Here is a 24,384-nt window from a genome sequence, read left to right on the forward strand (position 1 = left end):
GAAGAACCTTCATCTTGCCTAGCTGGTGTCTGTCATATGATAGGGAAGAGCTGGCTGGTGTCTGGGAATTGGCAAGTATCCAAATTGAGGAGAAACTGGAAGGAAAATTAGGAAACTGTAAACTGTAACAAGGGTGTTTGTCCAGCTGATGGCACGACATGGTTTAAGGTGTGAAGTCATACTGAATGAGTGGACTTCCGTTAGCTGCTGTATGTATATCAGTAAGAAGGAAACATAAAATCAGTATAAGGATACCTTGGTGCTTGGATCCCTAACAATTATAACACTCTAAAAAATAAAGGTGCTTCAGTGGTTCTTCAAATCTCTGGATGGTTCCATGGAGAGTCAAAACTCTGTGATGAACCATTACATTATGCGAAAGGTTCTTCACATTGGAAATGGTTCTTCAGAGCCTGGCATTCTCTTACCATTTGCTGGTCAATGCACATAGGCTATGTTTACACAAATCTGTCTTCACTGATCAAACAAATGGTTTAAATGGTTCTTTAAAGAACTGTTGCATGAACGGTTCTTTGAAGCCCTGAAAAAGGTTCTTCTATGGCATCGCCCTGAAGAACCGGTACTGGCCCCATTATTTTTTAGAGCGTATCATGGTCATTTTGATGGTATTATTGATATAAACATAGAAATCAACAAACCTCTGAAAGTAAAGCACCAAAGAGACACTTCCATTTCTCAAATGTATATGGCGACACAGTGTGGTCAATTTAAAGAACTGCAATTCATAATTATTTGCAAATTCCATACAACAATTTTATTTACAGTAGCATGCAAAATGAGACAACACCAAAATGCATTTTAGACATTTATCCTGTTCCAACTTTTTACCTCTTTAAATAAAATGTTAAAATGGCCAACATATTATATGACGTTCTTTTAAAGTAACAGGTTCCTTTCTTTGTCAGGTTTCAGCTGCTGTGAGTTTAATCATCTTCAGTTTAATCATTTATTTTTCCATAGAGTCTTGGAAAGAACAAGAATCAATTCTTTTTCTTATAGTAACAGCTGCCAGTCTTACATATGTAAGTTTATATACATATAAACCTGCTCAGAGTGAAAGTGCTGGGGGTTTCAGTGCAAATATAGCACACACGGAGACAACTGATTCTAGACCAGCACCTTAAAATAAATTGTCTCTGTGTCTTTACATTTTCAACACACACATGATAACATGTACAGGAAAAATGGGATTCTCAGGTACTTTTAATTAACTAGCTAATTCATAATGAGTTTTTAAAAAAAAAAAGGTAAGACACTACGTCAGTAGGTCCAGTTCACATCAGTGGTGTCTGTGAGTAGTTCACAACATCATCATAGTCATCACTGTCATCAGGGTCATTTGAGAAGGAATCTACATCAGCGCTCACGGGAGAGTAAATGGGGGAATCTTCTCCACCACTCAGGTCCATAGTCTCTCGGGATACTAAACAGAACCACACATCCAGACAAAATCTTTTTTCAGGGAAGGCCTTCCTTCTTTCAGTAAGACAATGCCAAACTGCTTTCTGCACATATTAAAACTGCATGGCTCTGTAATAAGAGAGTCCGGGTGCTAAACTGGCCTGCCTGCAGTCCAGACCTGTCTCCCATTTAAAACATTTGCCACATTATGAAGCGCAAAGTATGACAAAGGAGACCCTGAACTGTTGAGCAACTGAAATTGTATATCAGGCAAGAATTTCTCTTTCAAAATTGTATATCAGGACAACATTTCTCTTTCAAAACTACAGCAATTGGTCTCCTCAGTTCCCAAACATTTACAGAGTGTTCTTAAAAGTAGAGGTGATGCAACATCATGATGATGCAACATGCCCCTGTCCCAAATTTTTTTTTAAATGTGTTGCTGGCATCAAATTCAAAATGAGCATACATTTTTCAAAAAACAATAAAATTTCTCAGTTTCAGCATTTGATATGTTGTCTTTGTACTATTTTCAATGAAATATAGGGTTTCCATGATTTGCAAATCTTCACACTCTGTTTTTATTTATGTTTTACACAGTGTCCCATTTTATTTTATTTTATTTTTTTTTTGCAATTGGGGTTGTATTAAAATAGTTATAATAAAGCAAAAATACTGCTTAAACAAAAAGATGGACAATTTTTTCCATTATCATTTTATCTTTGTTTAGTTTTAATATTTTTACTTGAATCTTGGTCATTTTAACGGTCATATAATTAAAATTAAACTTGCCAGAAAATGTTCTTTAGAGTGATCTTTTTTATTTGCTGAGAACCCTTTGATTGGTAGATCTGTAGTTATTTGTGCAACAAAAACTTTAAACCTATGTTCCCACTACAAATGTGTGCAATGGCCTTTGTGGTGGAAAATTATTATTCAGCTTATTGTGGGAAGAACAAATATCGTTACAGAATTAATGACCAAAATGTACCTTAGGCAACCTAAAATTGCTAGGGAATAAAAACAGTTGTATTTTCAAGAACATTTTCTGGAACATTTGTAATTCTGAGCATTTTCACATGCATTGGAAGTGACATGTGGTTTTGCTGTACAGTGATATCCAGATTCAGTTCCCAATTCTTTCAGTACAAACATTAAACTTCCTTTAATACTTGTTATGCAATGAAAAATACATATAATAATTATTTTTTTTGGCAGCACTATACAGATAAATCGAAAGGAATATGTTTCAGGCTGTGATTATAAACAAGGTTACCTGGTGGATTCAGGAAGTCCTCAGTGCCATGTACAGTGGGAACTGGGTGAGGTGACAACAAATACAATTATATGGATATGGATTTTTACAGGTATTAAAACTGCTTATTTTGATTATTTCAATTTCAAATGTAATCAAACAAGCATACTTCCAGGCGGCAGGTCACTTCTGATTTCTCCAGTATTTTCATAATTCTCCAAGCATAGATCTGTGGCTTTGGGGCCGGTATTTTCATAACACTCCCCAGATGAGGTGCTGGACGTGTCAAATGAGTCGGCTAGAAGGAGTTAAGGAAACAGGTGTGTTCATAATGTCAAAGCAGTCATTTCAAAGGATGCATATTGTAAGTACATTAAACATATGTATATATTTGTCACTAAGGACTGTTAAAGGAATACTCCAGTGTTTTGCAACCACATCAGTAGCAAATGTGTGAATATACCAGACAAACATTCCTACATGAAAGCCTGTTTTCTCAATTTTGAACCTTGATTATGATTGGTCAGAAGGTGCTTATTAATTTTCTATTACAGCCGATCTGACAGCAAACCACAGGTTTATAGTAACTGCTCTCATTCTAATAAATTATCTTTGTATAGTAATAACTTACACAAGTACTTGTATGGTTGTACTCCACATAAATATGTTTCTAAAATTGGTGTAATTGTTAATGTGGTGAAGTTTCCTGTAAGGAGCAACATTATCTACGTAGCATTTCTGGAAGGAGTCTCCATTGTCAGTGTTTGAAACATAGAGGCTGGTGCTGCTACAACATAAGTGATAGCTATGGATTTAAAATGGATTTAAAAGTAAAAAGGTACGACATTTTGTTCATCAATAAATAAAAGTGTTAAATTTTATTTATTAAATTGTTAAGCAAAAGATTGGGGAAAGTAATATATATATATATATATATATATATATATATATATATATATATATATATATATATATATATATACATATATACAGTCATGTCTTTTAGATATTTGTTGACAGAATTTAACTGTTTCTCTTAGACTACCATTATAAATGAGTTTCAAGAAAAGAGGAAATGTGTTGAAATTGCTGACCATGCTAAGTAACCGCATGCTACAGATGCACTGGATAGAAATCAAGGTTTAAAAAAGTGCTGGAGTACCCCTTAAAAGAAACATTTAATATTTAGGAGTTAGTAGTACAACCAAGCATTAAAAGTGGCACCAAAAATGATTGCTTACCACTGGGAGTTGCAGAAAGACGCTGAAATGTGTCCACAGGGGCTTGCAGGTATCCTTGCACTGCAGCACTTGTGACTGTGTGTAAAGGGCAATACAATATGTTTACTTGTAATATATATATATATACACACACACACTACCGTTCAAAAGTTTGGGGTCACCCAGACAATTTTGTGTTTTCCATGAAAAGTCACACTTTTATTTACCACCATAAGTTGTAAAATGAATAGAAAATATAGTCAAGACATTTTTCTGGCCATTTTGAGCATTTAATCGACCCCACAAATGTGATGCTCCAGAAACTCAATCTGCTCAAAGGAAGGTCAGTTTTATAGCTTCTCTAAAGAGCTCAACTGTTTTCAGCTGTGCTAACATGATTGTACAAGGGTTTTCTAATCATCCATTAGCCTTCTGAGGCAATGAGCAAACATATTGTACCATTAGAACACTGGAGTGAGAGTTGCTGGAAATGGGCCTCTATACACCTATGGAGATATTGCACCAAAAACCAGACATTTGCAGCTAGAATAGTCATTTACCACATTAGCAATGTATAGAGTGGATTTCTGATTAGTTTAAAGTGATCTTCATTGAAAAGAACAGTGCTTTTGTTTCAAAAATAAGGACATTTCAAAGTGACCCCAAACTTTTGAACGGTAGTATATATATATATATATATATATATATATATATATATATATATATATATACACACACAGTACAGTGTAGAAGTCTTAGGCACCCTATTTTTTTTTCATACAAACTTTATTATAGATTTCTATTTTATGACTTCTACATTATCCAGTCAGTACAAAAACATTTTAGAGTCCAAACGTTCATTTTCCAGCACAAAATTGTTACAGAAAAAAAAAATGTTTGTATCTGAGCAGCATATTACATAAGAGACTACTTTTCAGATTAAAAATGAAAACATAATGAAGGCTACTGGGTTTTGGTGCAAAATGAAGATGCGAGTGTGACAGTCAAAGTGTCCAGAAGAACTGGGGCTGGCTCTGTAAGATGCTCAGTAAAACCTACAGCTCAGTTCCTTATCAAACTGACCTTTTTTTAAGCAAAAGGTCGTCTCACACCAAATGCTGACTTCATTTCATTTATTATAGCTTACTGTTGTTTATAGTATTTTTTATGTTGAAACATTTCGTTTCATTATTTTTAAGCCATTTTTGTCTTCGAATAATTTCAGCAGCCAAACAGCCAAAAACTATGTTTAAATAAAATTAGATTTTTCTGCCTATAACATTGTTTCTACTTTTAGAAACCATAAATATATTTCACCAAAATGTCAATCAGGTTTGTTTGTTTTTTTAATCTTTCCAAGTCTAGTTTCCTGTATAGTTTAACAAATGATTTGATAATAACAGTTAATGTGACTAAAGATCTCTGAAACCTCTGTGTGATTTCCTCAAACCCACAAAATGTAGTTTCAATTTGAAATGAATTTAAACTACACATGCTTGCAGTTTGCAGAATTTCTTCTTCCAGTGTATTTTCTTGCATGATTCAATTTTAAAGACTCAAATGACTATACAGATAAAAGATGCATTCAAGATTCTTCCTTTTAAAGCTAAACTCTCAGGTGGTAGGTGCTTTCCATTGAGTAATCAGATGTTTTACACCCAAAAAACAAAGGCAGGAAGAAGCAGAATAAAAAAAAACAGGTTTCAGTTGTGGCTAAGTGTTGTTCTATTCAATTTCAGTAATGTATTATATATGTATATTATATACTGGTAATGTATATACAGCGCACTCCACAATTATTGGCACCCCTCGTTAAGATATGTTCTTAGGCTTCTAATAAATTCATTTTTTAAAAATAATATAGGACAACAATGCAAAAAAAGAGAAAAATCCAACCTTTAATTCAAGTGCATTTATTCAGTGGGGAAAAAAAATCCTACATTAAGAAATAATTCTTTTACACGAAACCATGTGTGCCACAATTACTGGCACCCCTGATGTTAATACTTTGTACATCTCCCTTTTGCCAACAAGACAGCACTTAATATTCTCCTATAACATTTCATAAGATGGGAGAATACAGAGAGAGGGATCTTTGGCCATTCCTCTTTGCACAATCTCTCTAAAGCATCCAGAGTCCTGGGTCCTCTCCTATGCACTCTCCTCTTCAGCTCACCCCACAGGTTTTCAATTGGGTTGAGGTCTGGGGACTGAGATGGCCATGGGAGGAGCTTGATTTTGTGTCTGGTGAACCATTTTTGTGTAGATTTGGCCACATGTTTAGGGTCATTATCTTGCTGAAAGACCAAGGGACGACCTATCTTCAGCTTTCGGGCAGAGGCCACCAGATTTTGATTTAAAATGTCCTGGTATTTCAAAGAGTTCATGATGCCATGCACCCTAACAAGGTTCCCAGGGCCTTTGGAAGAGAAACAGGCCCACAGCATCACCAATCCTCCCCCATACTTCACACTGGGCATGAGGTGCTTTTCCACATGTTCATCTTTTGTGATGTGTTAGAGTGTTTGTTGCCAAAAAGCTCTATCTTGGTCTCATCTGACTAAAGCACACGGTCCCAGTTGAAGTCCCAGTACCGCTTAGCGAACTCCAGATGTTTACGTTTATGCTTGTAAGTGAGAAAAGGCTTTTTCCGTGCATGCCTCCCAAACAGCTTGTTGGCATGTAGATAGCGCCTGATGGTTGTTATGGAGACTTTGTGACCCCAAGATGCTACTCTTTGATGCGATTTTCTAACAGTGAGCTTTGGAGAACTTTTTACTTCTCTTACCATCCTCCTCACTGTGAGTGGTGGCAAGATAAACTTGCATCCTCGTCCAGGCTTGTTTGCCACTGTTCCAGTTGTTTTAAACTTCTTGATGATTCCTCTGACTGTAGATATGGGCAGGTGTAGGCGAGTGGCTATTTTCTTGTAGCCACTGCCTGACTTATGAAGGTCGACACACATCTGCCTTACTTGAATGGTGTGTTCTCTTGTCTTTCCCATGTTGAAGAGTGTATAAGAGAAATAGGCCTCTGTGTCACATCATATTTATACCCCAGGGAAACAGGATGTGATGAATTGCTAATTAAAGGTTCCTAGATACTCTGATCAACTTTATAAACTACAGTAGAAATGACAGAAATGCTTCAATTACCTTTATTTTCTAGGAATTGTTATGGGTGCCAATAACAGGTGATTTTATGACAAATAATTATTTCTTAGTCAGGGATTTTTTTTTATTCACTTGAGTTAAGGGTTACATTTTTCTACAATTTTCAGTGTGAGATTATGCTTCTGCAATAAAACTTGAATTTATTTTAAGGCTTTTAACACATCTTAACCAGGGGTGCCAATAATTGTGGAGGGATATATATATATATATATATATATATATATATATATATATATATATATATATATATATATATATATAAAATACTCATGTTTGTCATTAGAAAAGTTTCCACCAAACAAAGTATAGAGAATGAATGGAGGATACAAGTCAAATTATCATAACTACAGTACGCATACAATATCATTAAGCGGTTTGCCCACAGAAAGGTATGTTGCATGTATAAAAGCCAAATCCTGACTCACCCTCTTCAGTAACAATCTGCAGATTTGGGCCCTTCATAGTAGGAGCTGGACCATCTGCATTATGCCGCACAGAGTCTGCAGTGGAGGGTACAACATGAGAATCTTCACATAGATAGTCACCTAAGCTCAGGAATGAACTGGTGACCCTGGAGTTGTGAAGCAGTAACACTTAGTCCTAAACTTCCTCAACATATTGCAAAATGCAACAGCAGAAAATGACTCTATATGGCCAAAAGCTTGTGGACACCTGACTTTCACACCCATATGTGGTTCTTCTCCAAACTGTTGCCACAAAGTTGGAAGTGCAGAATTGTCTCGAATGTCTTTGTTTGCTCTAGCATTACAAATTTCCTTCACTGGAACTAAGAAGCCCAAACTTGTTCCAGCATGACAATACACCTGGGCACAAATTGAAGGCCATGAAGACATGGTTTGCCAAGGTTTTACCTTTGGAATATACTGGAATGCCAACTACATGCCAGGCCTCTTCACCTCACATCAGTGCCTCACCTCACTAATTTTTGCCCTGAAAGGGCAAATCCTCCACAGCCACACTACAAAATCTAGTGGAAAGCCTTCCCTGAAGAGTGAAGGTTTTTATAAAAGAAAAGGGGGACTAAATCTAGAACGGGAATGTTCAAAAAGCAAATATGGGAATAATGGACAGGTGTCCACAAACATTTGGCCCTATAGTGTAACTGTACTAAGCTAAATCTACAAAATATTCAGTCAAATGTAGTAACCAGAATTATTCTATCCACATTCACTGGATATGAGCAATCGCACGCTCTGATTGGCTACTCTACTACTAGGATATCAGCTCATATACCATGAGTAGAGAAAAACAAAATGGCAGAGTGTGTTGCTGAATCAACTGAGGATGAAATAAAAACACTACTCGAAAACAAAACCCACAAAAATAAAAAAATAAAAAAATATGGAATAAAAATATTTCATGGTAACAATGTATCTTTTTTATTTTTCAATAATTATTATTATTATTATCGCATTTTCACAAATTGCTACTTTAATTTCACCAGTTTGTTTGCATTCTAAACAGAAATTATTTTGTCGGACATTTTGTATAAAGTTTTTATTTATTGAATTTGCAAAAAATAAAAATAAAAATGTTCTGTTTCTCAAAATCTAGTGATTGTGGATAGAATAAAACAATTATTCCACTCTATCTCATCATACATGCCTTATAGCCAACTCGGCGCTATGTGCCTCATAGGCTATCAGCTCATGTACGACTTGATTTCATGGAATAACTATTAAATATAGTGCACAGTAATAATCAAGCCATTCTACAAAAATGTATTTGTCCAACTGATTTACACAAAGCCATGAAATACACAAGATACCATGGTATTATGAAATGGTCTGCCTGCAAGTTCATATTCATCATTTTTGTTTATTATTAAACACTATTTATCTTCACTCATTCTTCATCCTTCAATCATAATGGCAAAGTCAAAGCCTATATTTAAATCATTGTTGTTAAATCCAAGTCATGTTACAAGTCTTTTTTCCCAGTCTGAAGTTTGAAGAATTCGTGACTTGAGTCTGTGTTCATGTAGATAAATCATTTAGTCTTTGAGTGTTTACTCATGGTGTTAAAGGATATGGGACATGAAACATAAAAGCACGCTATATCAGTTTCTTTCCATTAAAAATATGAATTAATTGCATCAACAAATACAAAATCATCTATAAAATTCAGCAAAATCGTTATATTCGTGATGATTATATGGCATTTCTGCTCGACTTCCGATATGCATTTTCTACAACCGGAAGAGCCGCTGTCACGTGATCATACGTAACAAAAACTTTCGGGCACAGCACAAGTGGGTAGATGAATGGAGAAGTGGATGACAAGAAAATTGTTTTTATAGTCTTTAAAGTACATTGGACATCATACATTGGACATCATGGTGTATTGTGCTGCTTATGGTTGCAATAATTCCAATGGGAAATGCCCTGGAGTAAGTTTTTTTGCATTCCCCAAGGACCCGAAGCTGAGGAAAGTGTGGGCTCACCTGCGCATGCTCAGTAGGCTTCGCGCATGCGCAGTAGGCTTGGTAGGACAAATCCAAGAGGTAGGATAACTTTACAGAACACCTGTTGAAAAACTTTGCACCTACTGTTTCCCACAAACTGTGTTCGGACCATTTCACTGAGGATTCTTTCAACATTAATACTCAGGTACTGAGCGATATTAATTCATGAAACATGAAGTATAAGGATGAGAAAAAAACAGTTTAAATCGGGAAGCTGCGCACATTTGCGCCAGGCTACACAAATGTGCGCAGCTTCCCGATTTAAATTGTTTTTTTCTCATCCTTATACTTCATGTTTCATGTTTCATGAATTAATATCGCTATTTTTTTTTTTTTTTTAAATCGGATCTGCGCGATTCAGCCGTGAAAAAGGCGGCATCCGCCGAAAGGCGCGCTGTTTGCATCCCTGCACGGAGGCCAGGGGACAGGGCAGGAATATTTTTGTTGATATGAGTGATCCGGTGCGATTTCACGATCCCCCTGTTGAAGACCTCTGCGCTAAGCGACTGAAAGCCGAGGTAAGGATTAGTATTATAATTTTGGGTGTATCAATTATTGATTATCATAATTCTGACTCGTTTCGCCATTTTGAATGTTTTCATCTCGGACTCTGGAAGCATTGTATCTCAATCAATCTCGAAAAATATCAGCAAAAAAAAAACTAGCTTGCAATGGACTTTAGCTAGATCTATGATGAACTTTCAATGTATGATACAAAAATAATACTTCTTTCAACAGATCATTAGCCTTTGAGCAGAATTGTTTTTAACTTACCAGGAAGTGTTATCGAGCCGACCGCTTTCAGTTTCATGGGGACTGAATGAACTCTCACTCTCAGAATCATCTGACCCGTCAGAGTAAAGACAAGATCCATGTTCATGTGAATTTCCAGCTATCGGTTCGAATTGATAGGGTCTAACTTCACATCTCTGTGAAACATCGGGAATATCACTGTCGATGGTGTCCATTTCGGTAACCTGTTTACATTAGATACCCAAGCGCTGGCTCCTTGGAAAGTTTTTGTGACGTCACGGGTCACGTGACCACCTAGCTCATTAACGAATCCTTGTTTTACGCTGATGTATAAAAAAAACTTGAATAATGTGATGATTTTCACATTTTTGACGCCCTGCAGTGATTTAGATGGCATTTCTTATGTCCTTTATACATAATTATGCCCAGAAAAAAAAATCCATGTCCCATATCCTTTAATAGCAATCAGAATTTGCCAAAATCTCTCTTGGTTAGGACCTACAGGGTGTTTCAAAAATTTTATATAATTTCACAATCTAATAACTTTGCCAATTCTCGTTCAATTGACCTTCAAATTTTAACAGCATGTGTGGAAACAGGTCAAAATTTTATGTTCAGTGTTTTTTGTTTTTAACTTTTTAGGTATGGAAATGCCATTCAGCGGAAAAGAAAAGGCATTTTGTGTGTTAGAGTACATTCGAACACAGTTGAACAAGACTGTGCAGCGTGCATTTATGAGAGAATTCTCTAAAAATGCACCAACTGCAATGCAGATTTGGACATGGCACTAAAAGTGCAAAGAGGAAGGCTGTCTGTGCAGCAGGGCAAAAGGATCTGGATGACCACCAGCATCGGAAGAGACGGTCGAGCGAGTTTGTGAATATTGAAAATTTGTGAAATCGTTCATGGAATCCACATATCTTTTGAATTTCTCATTCAAGTTTTGAGGAATAAATCTTATATTGCTCAACATTAAGCCTGTTCAGTTTCATTTGCCTAGACTATGTAGTTTCTGGGATATTTACATCTCAAATAATATCAAATTTTTTGAAACACCCTGTATATAAGAGGAACATCATGGGTGTAACTGAAGAAAGTGATGGAGGGGGTAAGAGGAATCAGTTGAGAAAAGTTTTCCTTAGTTTTCTGCTTGACTTTGAGCGTATTTATTTTGATGGAGCTTGTTTTACAGTACTGTGCATTGTATGATTGCTTCATGTTATTCTGATATCTTGGTATAAACTCACTGTGGAAGGTGGACAGGGTGAAACGACCATTTGCACCACCGTCATTGGCTTCACAGTCTGTATCATAAGAAGCACTCTCAACACTACTCTGAGTCCACATTTGTGGTGGCATTGTTGGGGCTATAGGGGGAAAAAAGCATACATTTACTCATCAATGTTTTGTCAGAAAACAAATATCTTGTCTTCATTTTAGGTGTTGTGTACACTGACCGGAGTTGCTGTCGTTGTTGGTGACTTTAACAAGGTGGATTGACTCTCTATAGTTATTCTCTTCAGCTGCTGTGGTTTGTAGATTGGTAAATCTCTGCTGAACTTCAAGAGCTGTGGGAGACAGTAAACCCGCCGTGACAGTAGCCTACTCTTTTAGCACACACTATTAAAAAAGGTTATGAAACATCCTAGGACATCCCAAGAGGGGAATGAATAACACATGGTTCCTCAGAAACATGCTACATTTATAAATGAATGATCATGAACCATCATAGGTGGCTGAACATGTTTGGAGGAGAGCACTAACCTGCCTATTCTGAATACACAAGCTAGCAAATATCAGTGGGTAATATCGCTCCATCTTTTGTGCCTAGAAAGCAGGGCACATTATGTTCTCTTGCAGTGGGGCATAAACTAAATATTTCAGACCTATGCATGGTACTTTAATGCTGTATGCCCACATTGTAGTTATTCCAATCTGAAATTTTGAAAAAATAATTACTTTAAGTGTTATAATAATTCATCCTGGGTATGACTTTAATAGTCCTGGGGATGACTTTAAACTGCAACTGGTGGTGAGTCTCAGGTCCGGGAGAACTTGAGTACTGGGGAAAGTGGAGTTACCGCTTAATCACCATTGCTCCCAGGTCTGCTCTGACCCAGAGTGATAGCACCTGCTTGGGTTCCAGCTATGGGTTAAAGAGTACATTACCAATAAGGAGCTGGCAGCAGGGTGCTTTTCGGTGCAATGTGGCAGATGAACCCAACAGGGTCAATGGCACACCACCAGAAGGCATGTGAAAGAGCCATTCAAATGGCCAACGGATGGCATCACTCGGCAAGTCAGTTGTCACTGCAGGGCAACTTCCATACCCGTCAGGTCTGTGGGACTTTTGTGCACGACTTGGCATCAGGTCTGGAGGTCCAGAGAGACAACACGATGGGGCAATGACATCATTTGTCTTACCTTACTGTACAAGGCACTCCATTAGGAGAGAAGAATAGTATGCGAGAGCTCACGAGGCCAGACATTTCCATGGCAGCTCGTCCGGGCTGTTCATGCCACCACTGCAGGTGGCTCTGTCACTCTGGTGTGGGCCTCACGGCCCACCTGCATTTCTGCACATCCTAATGAAGCAGTCATCATCGCAAGCGATAGGCAGCCGATGACTTTAAGTGTTTCATATGATTACTTTAACTGGTTATAAAATATTGTTGACAACAAGTGAATGTGATATTACATATATTCTTTTGTATCACATGCTACGTTATTCTTAGTATTCGTAAATTATATGCAGCAGCAGGAAAATTTAATTGCACTTAGCCATCTAAATGAACATCACTTTTAAATCCCTAAGAGTAGCCTTTGTAGGGAATGGGTCATAGTCATGATCACTTAGGTATTGGCTACACCATGGGCTATGATGTTCTCCAGATGCAACACTCTATATCCTAAAGATAGGATGAAACCTTAGTGATTGTGCTACTTGGGAGGCTCCTAAAATGTAATTTTTGATTACCTGGAGCTAAAAATAGCTATCAAGCAGCAACCAGTCCAGTAATATCTAGATCAGAGCATGACCTTAATATTATAAGGATCTAACTGCCATTCAGTTTTCATCCAGATACCAAAACCAGAACCAATAATACTGATAGGTTTTGATTTGTCTGTACTGAAGGAAGTTGAATTGACAAAGTATGATCTAGAAATGTAGACCTCTGCCGCCTAAGAGATTCTCATCTCATCTCATTTCATTATCTCTAGCCGCTTTATTCTGTTCTACAGGGTCGCAGGCAAGCTGGAGCCTATCCCAGCTGACTACGGGTGAAAGGCGGGGTACACCCTGGACAAGTCGCCAGGTCATCACAGGGCTGACACATAGACACAGACAACCATTCACACTCACATTCACACCTACGGTCAATTTAGAGTCACCAGTTAACCTAACCTGCATGTCTTTGGACTGTGGGGGAAACCGGAGCACCCGGAGGAAACCCACGCGGACACGGGGAGAACATGCAAACTCCACACAGAAAGGCCCTCGCCGGCCACAGGGCTCGAACCTGGACCTTCTTGCTGTGAGGCGACAGCGCTAACCACTACACCGTGCCGCCCCTAAGAGATTCTGTCTCATGGATATCCGGGAGCAAACAGTCACTGACGCAGACACAGCTGTTCAGAGATGTTTCTCAGTTTATTATAGGACAAACATGAGTATATATTCTCATTCAAGAGTGTGTTGTAGCTGTACAGTAGGATGATTTAATGATGATGATTTAAGAAGCTGAGTCATCTGTGTGTGACAGAGTAACATCAGTGGGTGATGAAGCATTGCATCACTGGTCAGAATAACCTTATGGAAACAGAGCAGATATGTGAGCAAAGATAAATCTCAAGGATTTAACTAGCCAAAACAAGTAGCGATCAGAACAGCCTGTACCAGTTTCAAGCATGCCAAACAGATATCTCTATCAAGTATTAAGGTCTAACTGTATTTAGTCTATCCACATTCACTGGATATGAGCAATCGCGTGCTCTGATTAGCTACTCTACTACTAGGCTATCAGCTCATATACTGTGAGTAGAGAAAAACAAAATGGTGGCGCGTGTTGCTGAACCAACCGAGGATGAAATTTAAAAAAAAAAAAAAAACACCAAAAAAGCAAAAACATGTGGAATAAAAATATTTGATCATAAGAATGTATATTTTTTGTTTATTTTTCAAGAATTATTATTATAGCATTTTTCACAAATTGCTAATAATAATAATAATAATAATAATAATAAGTTAAATTTATATAGCGCCTTTCAAAAAACCCAAGGACGCTTTACAATTATAGACAAAGAAAGAAAAAATAAATAAATAATATAATAAAAAATAAATAAATAAAAAATAAAAAGTCCACCAAGTAGGGGTCAGGATGTAATTCCCGTGGTGTAGCAGCCACAGTCCCACCAAAAGGTGCACGAAAACGAGTCCCACATCTCCAGCACCACCACTGCTACTGTTATTTTGCCGGTTTGTTTACATTCTAAGTGGAAATTATTTTGTCGGACATTTTGTATAAAGTTTTTATTTATCAAATTCGCAAAAAATCAAAATAAAAATGTTCTGTTTTTCAAAATCCAGTGAATGTGGATAGAATAAAACAATTATTCCACTCAATCTCGTCGTACATGGCTTACAGACAACTTGGCACAATGTGCCTCGTCGGCTATCAGCTCATGTACAACTCAATTTTGTGGAATAATTATTAATAATACTATAAAATCATTCTTTCCACCTGATATACTGTCTTAATTAACTGCAAGCTTGACAATTTAATGACATCTCTAAAATTCTGGCAACGAAAAAAAAAATCCTTTCTGAAAACTTTGATCACTTCACACTGATGAGGCTCAAACTTTCCTGAAGGTCATATGTCCTTCACAAGGTTTACTTCAAACAATAACTTGACATGCTGCTTGAATTTATACCTACCTTTTTTTTTCTTTTTCGAACAGCAACACGTGATGATATTTGAGAGTATTACAATCAAAAGAATGCAGGATAGTATAATGCAGCCCAGTACTGCAGGATTCCAGGACACTGAGAACGGTTCTGCAGTGGTTTGTACTTAGAAGAGAAAAAGAACATGTATGTAACATAGGCCAAAGTGTTTTTACATTGATTACAAAGCATGTGTAATGTCCTGTGTGTTACTGATATGTTTAATCCAGCTTTCAATTTAATACAAAGACTTAAGGCACGTGAAACTAGGGTTCGTTACTTCTATATTATTCAACCCATGTACTGTGAATGATTTATTATTACTGACTTTGTTTTCAAAAATGTATTCATCTAAAATTATCCAAAAATGATACTTACTTGTTACCATTGTTGGAGCTGTATTTGGAGTGGTAGGTGCAGGCAATCCAAGAGAGTCTGGAAGAGGCAAAATATATGTTCATATACTGGCACAAGTGTACAGAAGGCTCTAAAACACCATGTTTGATTACATGCTACAAAATGACTATGAACAAACAGGCTAAAGCCATCATCATTCAATCAATTATTTATTCATCCTCATTAACCGGGTTAGGGTCATGGTGGATCTGGTGCCAGAAAACCTGGACGTAAGGTGGAGATACAGTCTCATTACAAACTTACAAACTCATTCACACCACCCAAGTTCCCAATCAATCTACTGGCATGTTTTTAGAAAATGAGAGGCAACCAGAGAACCCGGAAGAAACCCATGTGGACTTTAAGAACATTGACAGCATGCAAATCTCTACACAGACAGTAATGACCAGGTCAGACGACAGGCTGCAACTAGTTTTCAACTACTTGCATCTACCTGCGATAACAAAATCACAGGTAGACGCAAGACTGGTCTTGCATCGACGCACAACGACGCAGAGTGCTGCAGAGGGTCTTTAGTAGATGCAGGTTGACACAAGTGGATCATGATCTTTTTGCATTTCAGCTGCAATTCGCTTCCAATCGGTGCAAATAGTAGGTTGATGCATGTAGAGGCAGGCGGTCGTACAATGCTTGAGCGACCAATCGCAGGTTGAAGCAGGTAGTGGCAGCTAGACGCAGCCTGACGCAGGGGAAGACAAATCTTTAGAGATGGCTGCGATGCATCGCAGGTAGATGCAGACTGCACCTGCAAATAGTTTACAACAACCTGCGAGCAGTCTTATGGCCTTATATTTTTTTTAAAGATTTTCTGTGCACTGCGTCAACCTGCGTCGAGCTGCGCCTGCTTCCGACTGGTTGCGTCCTGTCATAACAGCTTAAAATTTCTGCGTCTTCCAATATGTCTGACCACAACGAAGGATTTGGCACAAAACGCCTGTGTCCACCTGCGATCAGTCGCCACCTGACCAGTCACAGGTAGCAAGCAGCATGTGTCTTTCTGCCGTCTGACCTGGGCATAACTACTGCTCAACCCTGTGGCTATGAGGCAGCAACACTAGCCACTGCACCACCATACTGCTCAAAGCCACTCAAATACATTTTTATTTATTATATGCAAAAAAGAACTAATGCTTGATTAACTTTACTTACTGTTACAAATCACTCCTGCAGCGCTTGTTTCTTTGCACAGATGTGTATATTCAGTTGCATCTATCTCTTTACAGTCCCACAGGATTTTGTTTCCACTCTGACAGTGGTAATACCAATATGTTCCATTTGCGTGGTTAAAGGGTGGGGCAAAGCTTTTGTATACTTTTGCTTCCCCACAGCCTAACATGGCACAAGCCATGGATGCCTCTTGCTCATCCCAGCAGTTTTCACACACTGTACCCCATGAACCATTACGATGGATTTCCACTCTGCCTGAGCAATGGTCCAGTCCGCCAGTGAGTCTCAGATCCTTATATTCTTTAGAATGTTGACAGGAAAAGAAGAAAAAATTAATACCAGATTCGCATTGATAAAATCTGCATCTGATTAATATATCAAACAGAAAGGTGCACAAGTTATGTTGTCAGGTTTGTTAAATAGGAGTCATACAAAACCCTGAAACAGAAACACTGAAGGCCTCATAATACTTAATGCAGAGATGATGAAGTCTAAGAGGGTTGTGCAAAGATGAAACCACCTCTGCAGGTTTATATTCTTGGGTTTCAGTCACATGACTTTTCTTAGTGATTTCACTTCCAGTAAAACAGCCGGTGGTCAAGCAAACCAAAATGGCTGCCGTAGTGCAAACAACTAGCGATAACTTATCAAAGTACGCTCGTAATCTAGAAGCCACTGCTCGCTTTAGATATATTCAGAAGATTGCTATGTGCAATGGAATCGACCCCTACAGTCTGGGAAAGAAGGATTTGTCATACGATCTCGAAAACTACCCTTCAGTCGAGTTCCCCGACATCTCAAACTATCTGGTGTTGCAGACGTCCTTCTACACCGCAAAACAGACGAAAGTGTGGAAGAGTATGGAGGCTTACAACTTTTTTGTATGTGGCTGGGGGTAAAGGACCTCGGTATCAAGTCGCTGCCGAATGAATCCTGTATTGTTTTTGCCCGTGTAAGTATTTTTTTAAGCTTTTTGTTTGCGTCTTTACAACGAAGCGCTGCAAGTTGAAGTGTAAACAAACAACAGTTCGCTTGATTCTCACTTGTGTTCACTCTTACTAAAAAAAGTACCATAAAATAACGACACATAGCAAGAAAAGTACTTGGAAAACACTAACAACATAGCTGAGAGGGAAATACAAACCTTTCACCAAGTGATCACTGCAAACTCGAGCATGCTTCGACTCGGCTCCCTTCGATTTCAGTGAGAAGTTCAAAAGCCACCTTTCTCAACATCTTTTTGTGAAATCCTGTGTTCGTTCACCCTTTTTTATTAGCTCATGGGGAACCCTGAAGAAACTTTTATCAGTTTAACAGTTTGATGGATTCAAACAACCTAAAACAACGCAAGCGTAAGGCATTTTTCATGCGAGCAATGCACCTTCTTCGTACAAACACTTTGTCAACTGAGCTTTGGTTGACCACCAGCTAAAGTTTTGAATAACTAATGAGGCGGATGTGAAACCCAAGAATTGGATGTTGCATCCAAGTGCTCCAGTCCTGCAGGTGGCGCTATTAAACTTTCATGACAATGTCCACAACTACAGGAAGAAGATTGTAATGACCAATCATAGGTTTGGCATAGTTATTTGTGATGCTTGCCCAATTATGCCCTAATCTCGACAGGAAGGACGCTAAGGCCTTGAGACATACCTGAACACACCACTCCAGCATCTTCTTTATGTCCACAGTCATTATCTTCCCTCACTGCAGGACACTCCCACAGGCTCCTCTCCTGGCCTGTGCAGTTCAGCTCATCCATGAGAATGGGACCTTTACCCTGGCTATAGGGGCCACCCTGCCCATTAACAGAGATTGCATATCCACATTTCATCTGAGCACAGACCACATCTGCATCCTCTTTATCCCACTGATCGTCACACACCGTGCCCCATTGTCCAGCGTTCCACAGCTCCACCCGTCCAGCACACTTATGGGTACCTCTGGACAATCTGACTTTGTTGTTACCTACAGTAACAGATTCAAGTCCATTCAGAAATTTCAGATTCAGATTCACTGGCTGTCATTTCTTTCTCCAGAAAATACATCTTTAGTAGAATATGATGTATAGACTTAATATCCAAATCTCATAACTTACCACATATGACTTCAGAAATTTCTGAGCAGTCATTTCTGACCACTGTGGAACATTTCCACAAATAGGAGTTGTTGTAGATGCAATCAGTTAGACAAGCACTGTTGGGTGGTGCTTTTGTGCTGTTCTGTGGAAAAGCTACTCCACAGTTGAAGCTCTGACATATTTCATTGGACAATCTGAGCACAGACTCATTGGACAGAATGACTGCTGATCCAGGTGTTCGAGATGATATATTCCAGATGCAGGGATGATTTGTTGGGGTTATGTAAGGAGCATCTGGTGGAAATAATGTCAGCCATTTATATACAAAATTAGGTTTCCAATATCACAACAAGATCCAAGAACATATTTGCTTTTAATATAATTACTCATTCCCATGAAGGTAAAGAACAAAGCATTGGAGAACCATAAAACTGTGTCTGGTGTGGGTCTCAGTTAAAGCTGGGTAATACGTAAGGAATAAAACATGACAGGATGGTGTGATAACCAGCCTGAGGTTGATTATTTTCAATATAAGCACATTCTGAAGTGTTTTATACCACTTACCACTACAATTTGCTAACAATTACAACTGAATGACATTTTATCCTTTTAAAGTTACATTTAATGTTGTGGAACATCCATAACGCGAGTTAGTTCCTCTCTATCACTTAAGTTATAGCAATAATAAACATTAATTTCCTTACTAGTACCTCTACCTCTTACTAGTACCACTCTTGAAGTTCATAAAAAAACAGCTTGTCATGTTACCAAGAGATAATAAACATCTCCTTAAAGCTAGACGGCCTTCGATTTCACAAAACCGGTGAAATTTAGTTCCCTCTGAAATTTGGTCATTGTGATATATGTTTCTTTCTGTAATATCTCAAAAAAAAAAAAAAACCAGGCCATTCTGTGTCTGGGAAGTTATTTAATTTGAGGGGATTCCCTAGCAAATAATGTGCATGAAATCGCTCACTTCACGCAGTCAAGCAGACAGAGGAAGTCCGTGTGCGCATGCGCAGGTTTACCTTCTTCTTCTTTTTCTTCTTCTTTTGGGTTTTACGGCAGCTGGCATCCACAGTGTTGCATCACTGCCATCTACAGGTTTACCTTGACTGTGCACTGACAGTTCCATCATTCTGTTGCTAAACGAACAGCTGATCACACCGAGGTGCTCGCTGACCGCCGATATTTATTTGTTTGGTCCTGTGTTTCCTTTCTTTCGTAACATAACATCTTTTCTTCTCATTACTGTAGTCGGTCTTTCATGTTTCATTTGCACACTCACATCCTCCATTTTTCTCTCCCGTTTCAATTTGTATCCCACAATGCCTTGTGTAAACGGGGAAAGCCCACCACATGTTGCATGACATAGTATCTTGAATTGGGGCATGGTGAAGCAGGAAAAAATAGCGGAGAATTTAGGGCCACGTGGCCCTAAATTCATTCATGTTTCTATTTTTTAAAAAACTAATAAAATTGGAAATCTGTGATTCGAATTCCGTAGCTTTCAGTCCACTAAACAAAAATAATTAGGTGTAAGGGAAAATTCTTTTTATTACCTACACTTGAAAACTCTGAAAGGCAGTCTAGCTTTAAAGAAAACTTCACTATATCAATAACAGCAAATTTATTAATACATGTATTATTAGTCTTATATTATGTGGAGAGTATGTTATACTAGTCACAATTACTGTAATAATAATAATAATAATAATAATAATAGCCCTGCGATAACCTGGCGACTTGTCCAGGGTGTACCCCGCCTTTCGCCCATAGTCAGCTGGGATAGGCTCCAGCTTGCCTGCGACCCTGTAGAACAGGATAAGTGGCTACAGATGATGGATGGATGGATGGATGGATGGATGATAATAATAATAATAATAATAATAATAATAATAATAATAATAATAATAATAATAAACACCTTATGATCAATCAGACTGGACGATCCAACAGTGTCATTGTATAAGAAAAACTTTATCATGATATTTGAAACATTTTCATGATACAGGATATGTCACAAAGTTTAGTTCTGTTAAAGTGCTAGTAAAACAGTACAATAACTTTTATAAAAGTTTGTGAGAACTAGTCTTTAACATTGTTTAAAAAGGAGTATGTTTATATGTTTTTGCTTCCATTTGTTTGTCTGTTCCAAATGTAACTCAAAAAGTAGTGAACGGATTTTGATGAAATTCTAAGGAAAGATGAGTCATGGACCAACGAACAGTTGATTAGATTTTGATGCAACTGTGGCTTAGTGGAGGTATGTTCTCTACCGAGTGCCCTTCTAGGTTAAAGGGTGTTACAGAAAGGCTGACAATATAAGCAGTAGGCCTATCTCAGAAAAACATATTATATTATGGCATAATTTAGTTTATCTGGATATCAATCTCAGATCAGCATATCATCCAGGCCTTGTCTCTTTACTGTAATAAATTAGTTATTTCATAAATAAGTGTAATTTTTACTTCAGGTAGCTAACTTAAACCTTTATGAGAAAACTGTCACATAAGAGAAGAGCTATACAGGACAAAGTTTTAACTCAATTTATTTAGCAATGTTAAAAAGCCTCCTTGTATACTTATAGAAAGTAATACTTTCTATAAAGCCCTTATTCGTAAATCATTATGTGCTTACAGTTTGCAATTAAACTAGAGCTCCTACACTCAGTGGCTACTTTAATAGGAACTTGTTCTTGATTCTAAGGCCGAATCCCATTTCACCCCTTGGCCCTTCCCCTCCATTTTGCACGTTCACGTGAAGGGGTAGGGGTATCCCAATCCCAGTTAACACGGAGGGGTAGGGGAAGGGGTAGGGCTTCTGTACCCCTCCAAACGGAGATTTTCCTGGAGCTGACTCCGAACGAAGGGGTTTGAGTGATTTCCCACAATGCCATGCGGATTTCAGCGAGATTTCATGCGGATTTCAGAAAGATGGCGGTTCCCGCGGCGAAAGATTGTCATAAATGTATTTTCTCCATTATTTACGTGTTTTAAGTTGTTATCCAGAGGAAACACGCCGCTTGATTCGCTTTCGAGCTGAGAATGAGCAGCGATTTCTGAAATCCAAGCTGCTGCTAAAAAGCTTTGGGAGTGAGTATTGTTTTCGGTTGCTTGACTGCGTACGTTTTGTTCTGTTATTCTCGCTTTTATTGTTTACATGAGTGTTCTGACACCTCATTCTGTCGGATGTGGTGCACGAAGCGCCAAAGATATCCCATTCAGTGGTGTTAGTTAACAAATCACACCCTGCCAGCAGAGATTTCTGGTTCTGGCTCTGACTGTAGCGGCTGGTCGCAGCCAATGACGCATTTGGTCGCGTTTTGCTAACGTAAACGCTGACGGAGGTACGCGATGACGTATGCGATCGTTGAAGGGCTATCCCAATACGTAAGGGTTGAATTTCAAGCCCTATCCCTTGTAGCTCAGTTTCAAGGGGAAGGGCCAAGGGGAAGGGGAAGGGGAAGGGGTAGGGGTAGAAATTAGAATTGGGATTGGGCCTAAGATTCCTGTTCTTGGCTGCCAGGAGTGGAACCCAATGTGGTCTTCTGCTGTTGCATGCTGAGAAGCTTTTCTGCTCACCACAGATGCAAAGAGTGATTATAGATCAATACACGCAAGGACAAATAGACTCAGACACAGTTTTTATCCAACTGCAATAATAACCCTCAATGCTGTGAAATAATGTGCAATACAAAACCTGACTGTGAAACAGACCGATGTAATGACAGAAAGTATGCATGTCTGCAGATGTATGTTCATATGGTTACTGTCTGTCTGTACTGTTTGTTTTTTGATGACTGGGTGTGTTCATAATGACAGGAAGCATGCATGTCTGTAGATGTATGTTCATACGACAACTGTGTGTCTGTACTGTCTTTTTTTGCAATGACTGGGTGTGTTTGACTGTGTGTTCATGTATGCTGCTAATACTGTTACATGTTTTCTATGTATTCTTTTTGACTTAAATTATATTTTAGAAACTCAATGAATGAGGCACTGACTGGAGAGCACTTTAAATTTCATTGTACTTGTGACAATGACAATAAAGACCTATTCTATTCTATTCTATTCTATTCTATTCTATTCTATTCTATTCTATATGAGTTGCAATATCATTCCTGGCAGCTTGAACCAATCTGGCCATTTTCCTCTGACCTCTCTTATCAACAAGACGTTTCCGCCCACAGAACTGTCCCTCTCTCACCCAGTGGTTTTTGTTTTCCACACCATTCTGTGTAAAATCTAGAGACTGTTGTGTGTGAAAACCCCAGGAGATCAACAGTTTCTGAAATACTCAAACCAGTCCATCTGGCTCAAACCAACACCCATGCCACAGTGAAAGAAAGTCACACTTTGAGATCACAATTTTTCCCATTCTGATGTTTGAAGTGAACATGAACTGAAACTGTTGATTTGTATCTGCATGATTTGATGCATTGTGCTGCTGTCAAGGGATCGGCTGATTAGAGAACTGCAGAAAACAGCAGGTGGATGTGTGTTCCTAATAAAGTGGCCGGTGAGTGTATAATGTTTGATAAATAATTCCTTGATAACTTATTATAATCATGTTGTAGTACCTATTCATTATAATACCATGTGGTGTTCTGTGCAACACTTATAACTATTAATGACCTGTGAATAACAATGATAATGGATAACATTATAAACATGTAAAATGTCATCACTGAGTGTTTTTTAAGTGAAATGGTTGATATGTTGAATTATTCCTTATTATAAGATCTAAGAAGACACTGTTCACTTTCATTTTTGTAATGTAAGATAGAAAGACTTAATTCCTGATTTATTTTTAAAAAACACATTGAAATGTGAAATTTTTGATGTCAAAATAATAAAGGCACATTATAAAATAATAGGAGCAACTACAGTGGTGCTTGAAAGTTTGTGAACCCTTTAGAATTTTCTATATTTCTGCATAAATATGACCGAAAACATCATCAGATTTTCACACAAGTCCTAAAAGTGGATAAAGAGAACCCAGTTAAACAAATGAGACAAAAATATTATACTTGGTCATTTATTTACTGAGGAAAATGATCCAATATTACATATCTGTGAGTGGCAAAAGTATGTGAACCTTTGCTTTCAGTATCTGGTGTGACCCCCTTGTGCAGCAATAACTGCAACTAAACATTTCCGGTAACTGTTGATCAGTCCTGCACACCGGCTTGGAGGAATTTTAGCCCATTCCTCCGTACAGAACAGCTTCATATCTGGGATGTTGGTGGGTTTCCTCACATGAACTGCTCGCTTCAGGTCCTTCCACAACATTTCAATTGGATTAAGGTCAGGACTTTGACTTGGCCATTCCAAAACATTAACTTTATTCTTCTTTAACCATTCTTTGGTAGAACGACTTGTGTGCTTAGGGTCGTTGTCTTGCTGCATGACCCACCTTCTCTTGAGATTCAGTTCATGGACAGATGTCCTGACATTTTCCT

General features: G+C 38.1%; 1 protein-coding gene across 1 annotated transcript in view; it reads right to left on the reverse strand.

The window, feature by feature from the left end:
- Window positions 1-749: 749 nt before the first annotated feature.
- The window catches only part of LOC132900534 (scavenger receptor cysteine-rich type 1 protein M130-like), a 33,627-nt gene continuing 9,992 nt past the window's right edge, over window positions 750-24,384 (reverse strand). The window contains exons 3-14 of the mRNA XM_060942687.1: window positions 18,939-19,214; window positions 18,494-18,808; window positions 16,823-17,140; window positions 15,635-15,691; window positions 15,248-15,382; window positions 11,766-11,876; window positions 11,556-11,675; window positions 7,496-7,570; window positions 3,919-3,993; window positions 2,847-2,975; window positions 2,699-2,740; window positions 750-1,444 (exon numbers count right to left, since the gene is read on the reverse strand). Coding sequence (XP_060798670.1) covers window positions 1,296-1,444; window positions 2,699-2,740; window positions 2,847-2,975; window positions 3,919-3,993; window positions 7,496-7,570; window positions 11,556-11,675; window positions 11,766-11,876; window positions 15,248-15,382; window positions 15,635-15,691; window positions 16,823-17,140; window positions 18,494-18,808; window positions 18,939-19,214 — 1,802 coding nt within the window. The 3' untranslated portion in view covers window positions 750-1,295. The remainder of the gene's footprint in view (window positions 1,445-2,698; window positions 2,741-2,846; window positions 2,976-3,918; window positions 3,994-7,495; window positions 7,571-11,555; window positions 11,676-11,765; window positions 11,877-15,247; window positions 15,383-15,634; window positions 15,692-16,822; window positions 17,141-18,493; window positions 18,809-18,938; window positions 19,215-24,384) is intronic.

Source organism: Neoarius graeffei, chromosome 16, assembly GCF_027579695.1.
Source record: "Neoarius graeffei isolate fNeoGra1 chromosome 16, fNeoGra1.pri, whole genome shotgun sequence".
NCBI classification, from domain to species: domain Eukaryota; kingdom Metazoa; phylum Chordata; class Actinopteri; order Siluriformes; family Ariidae; genus Neoarius; species Neoarius graeffei.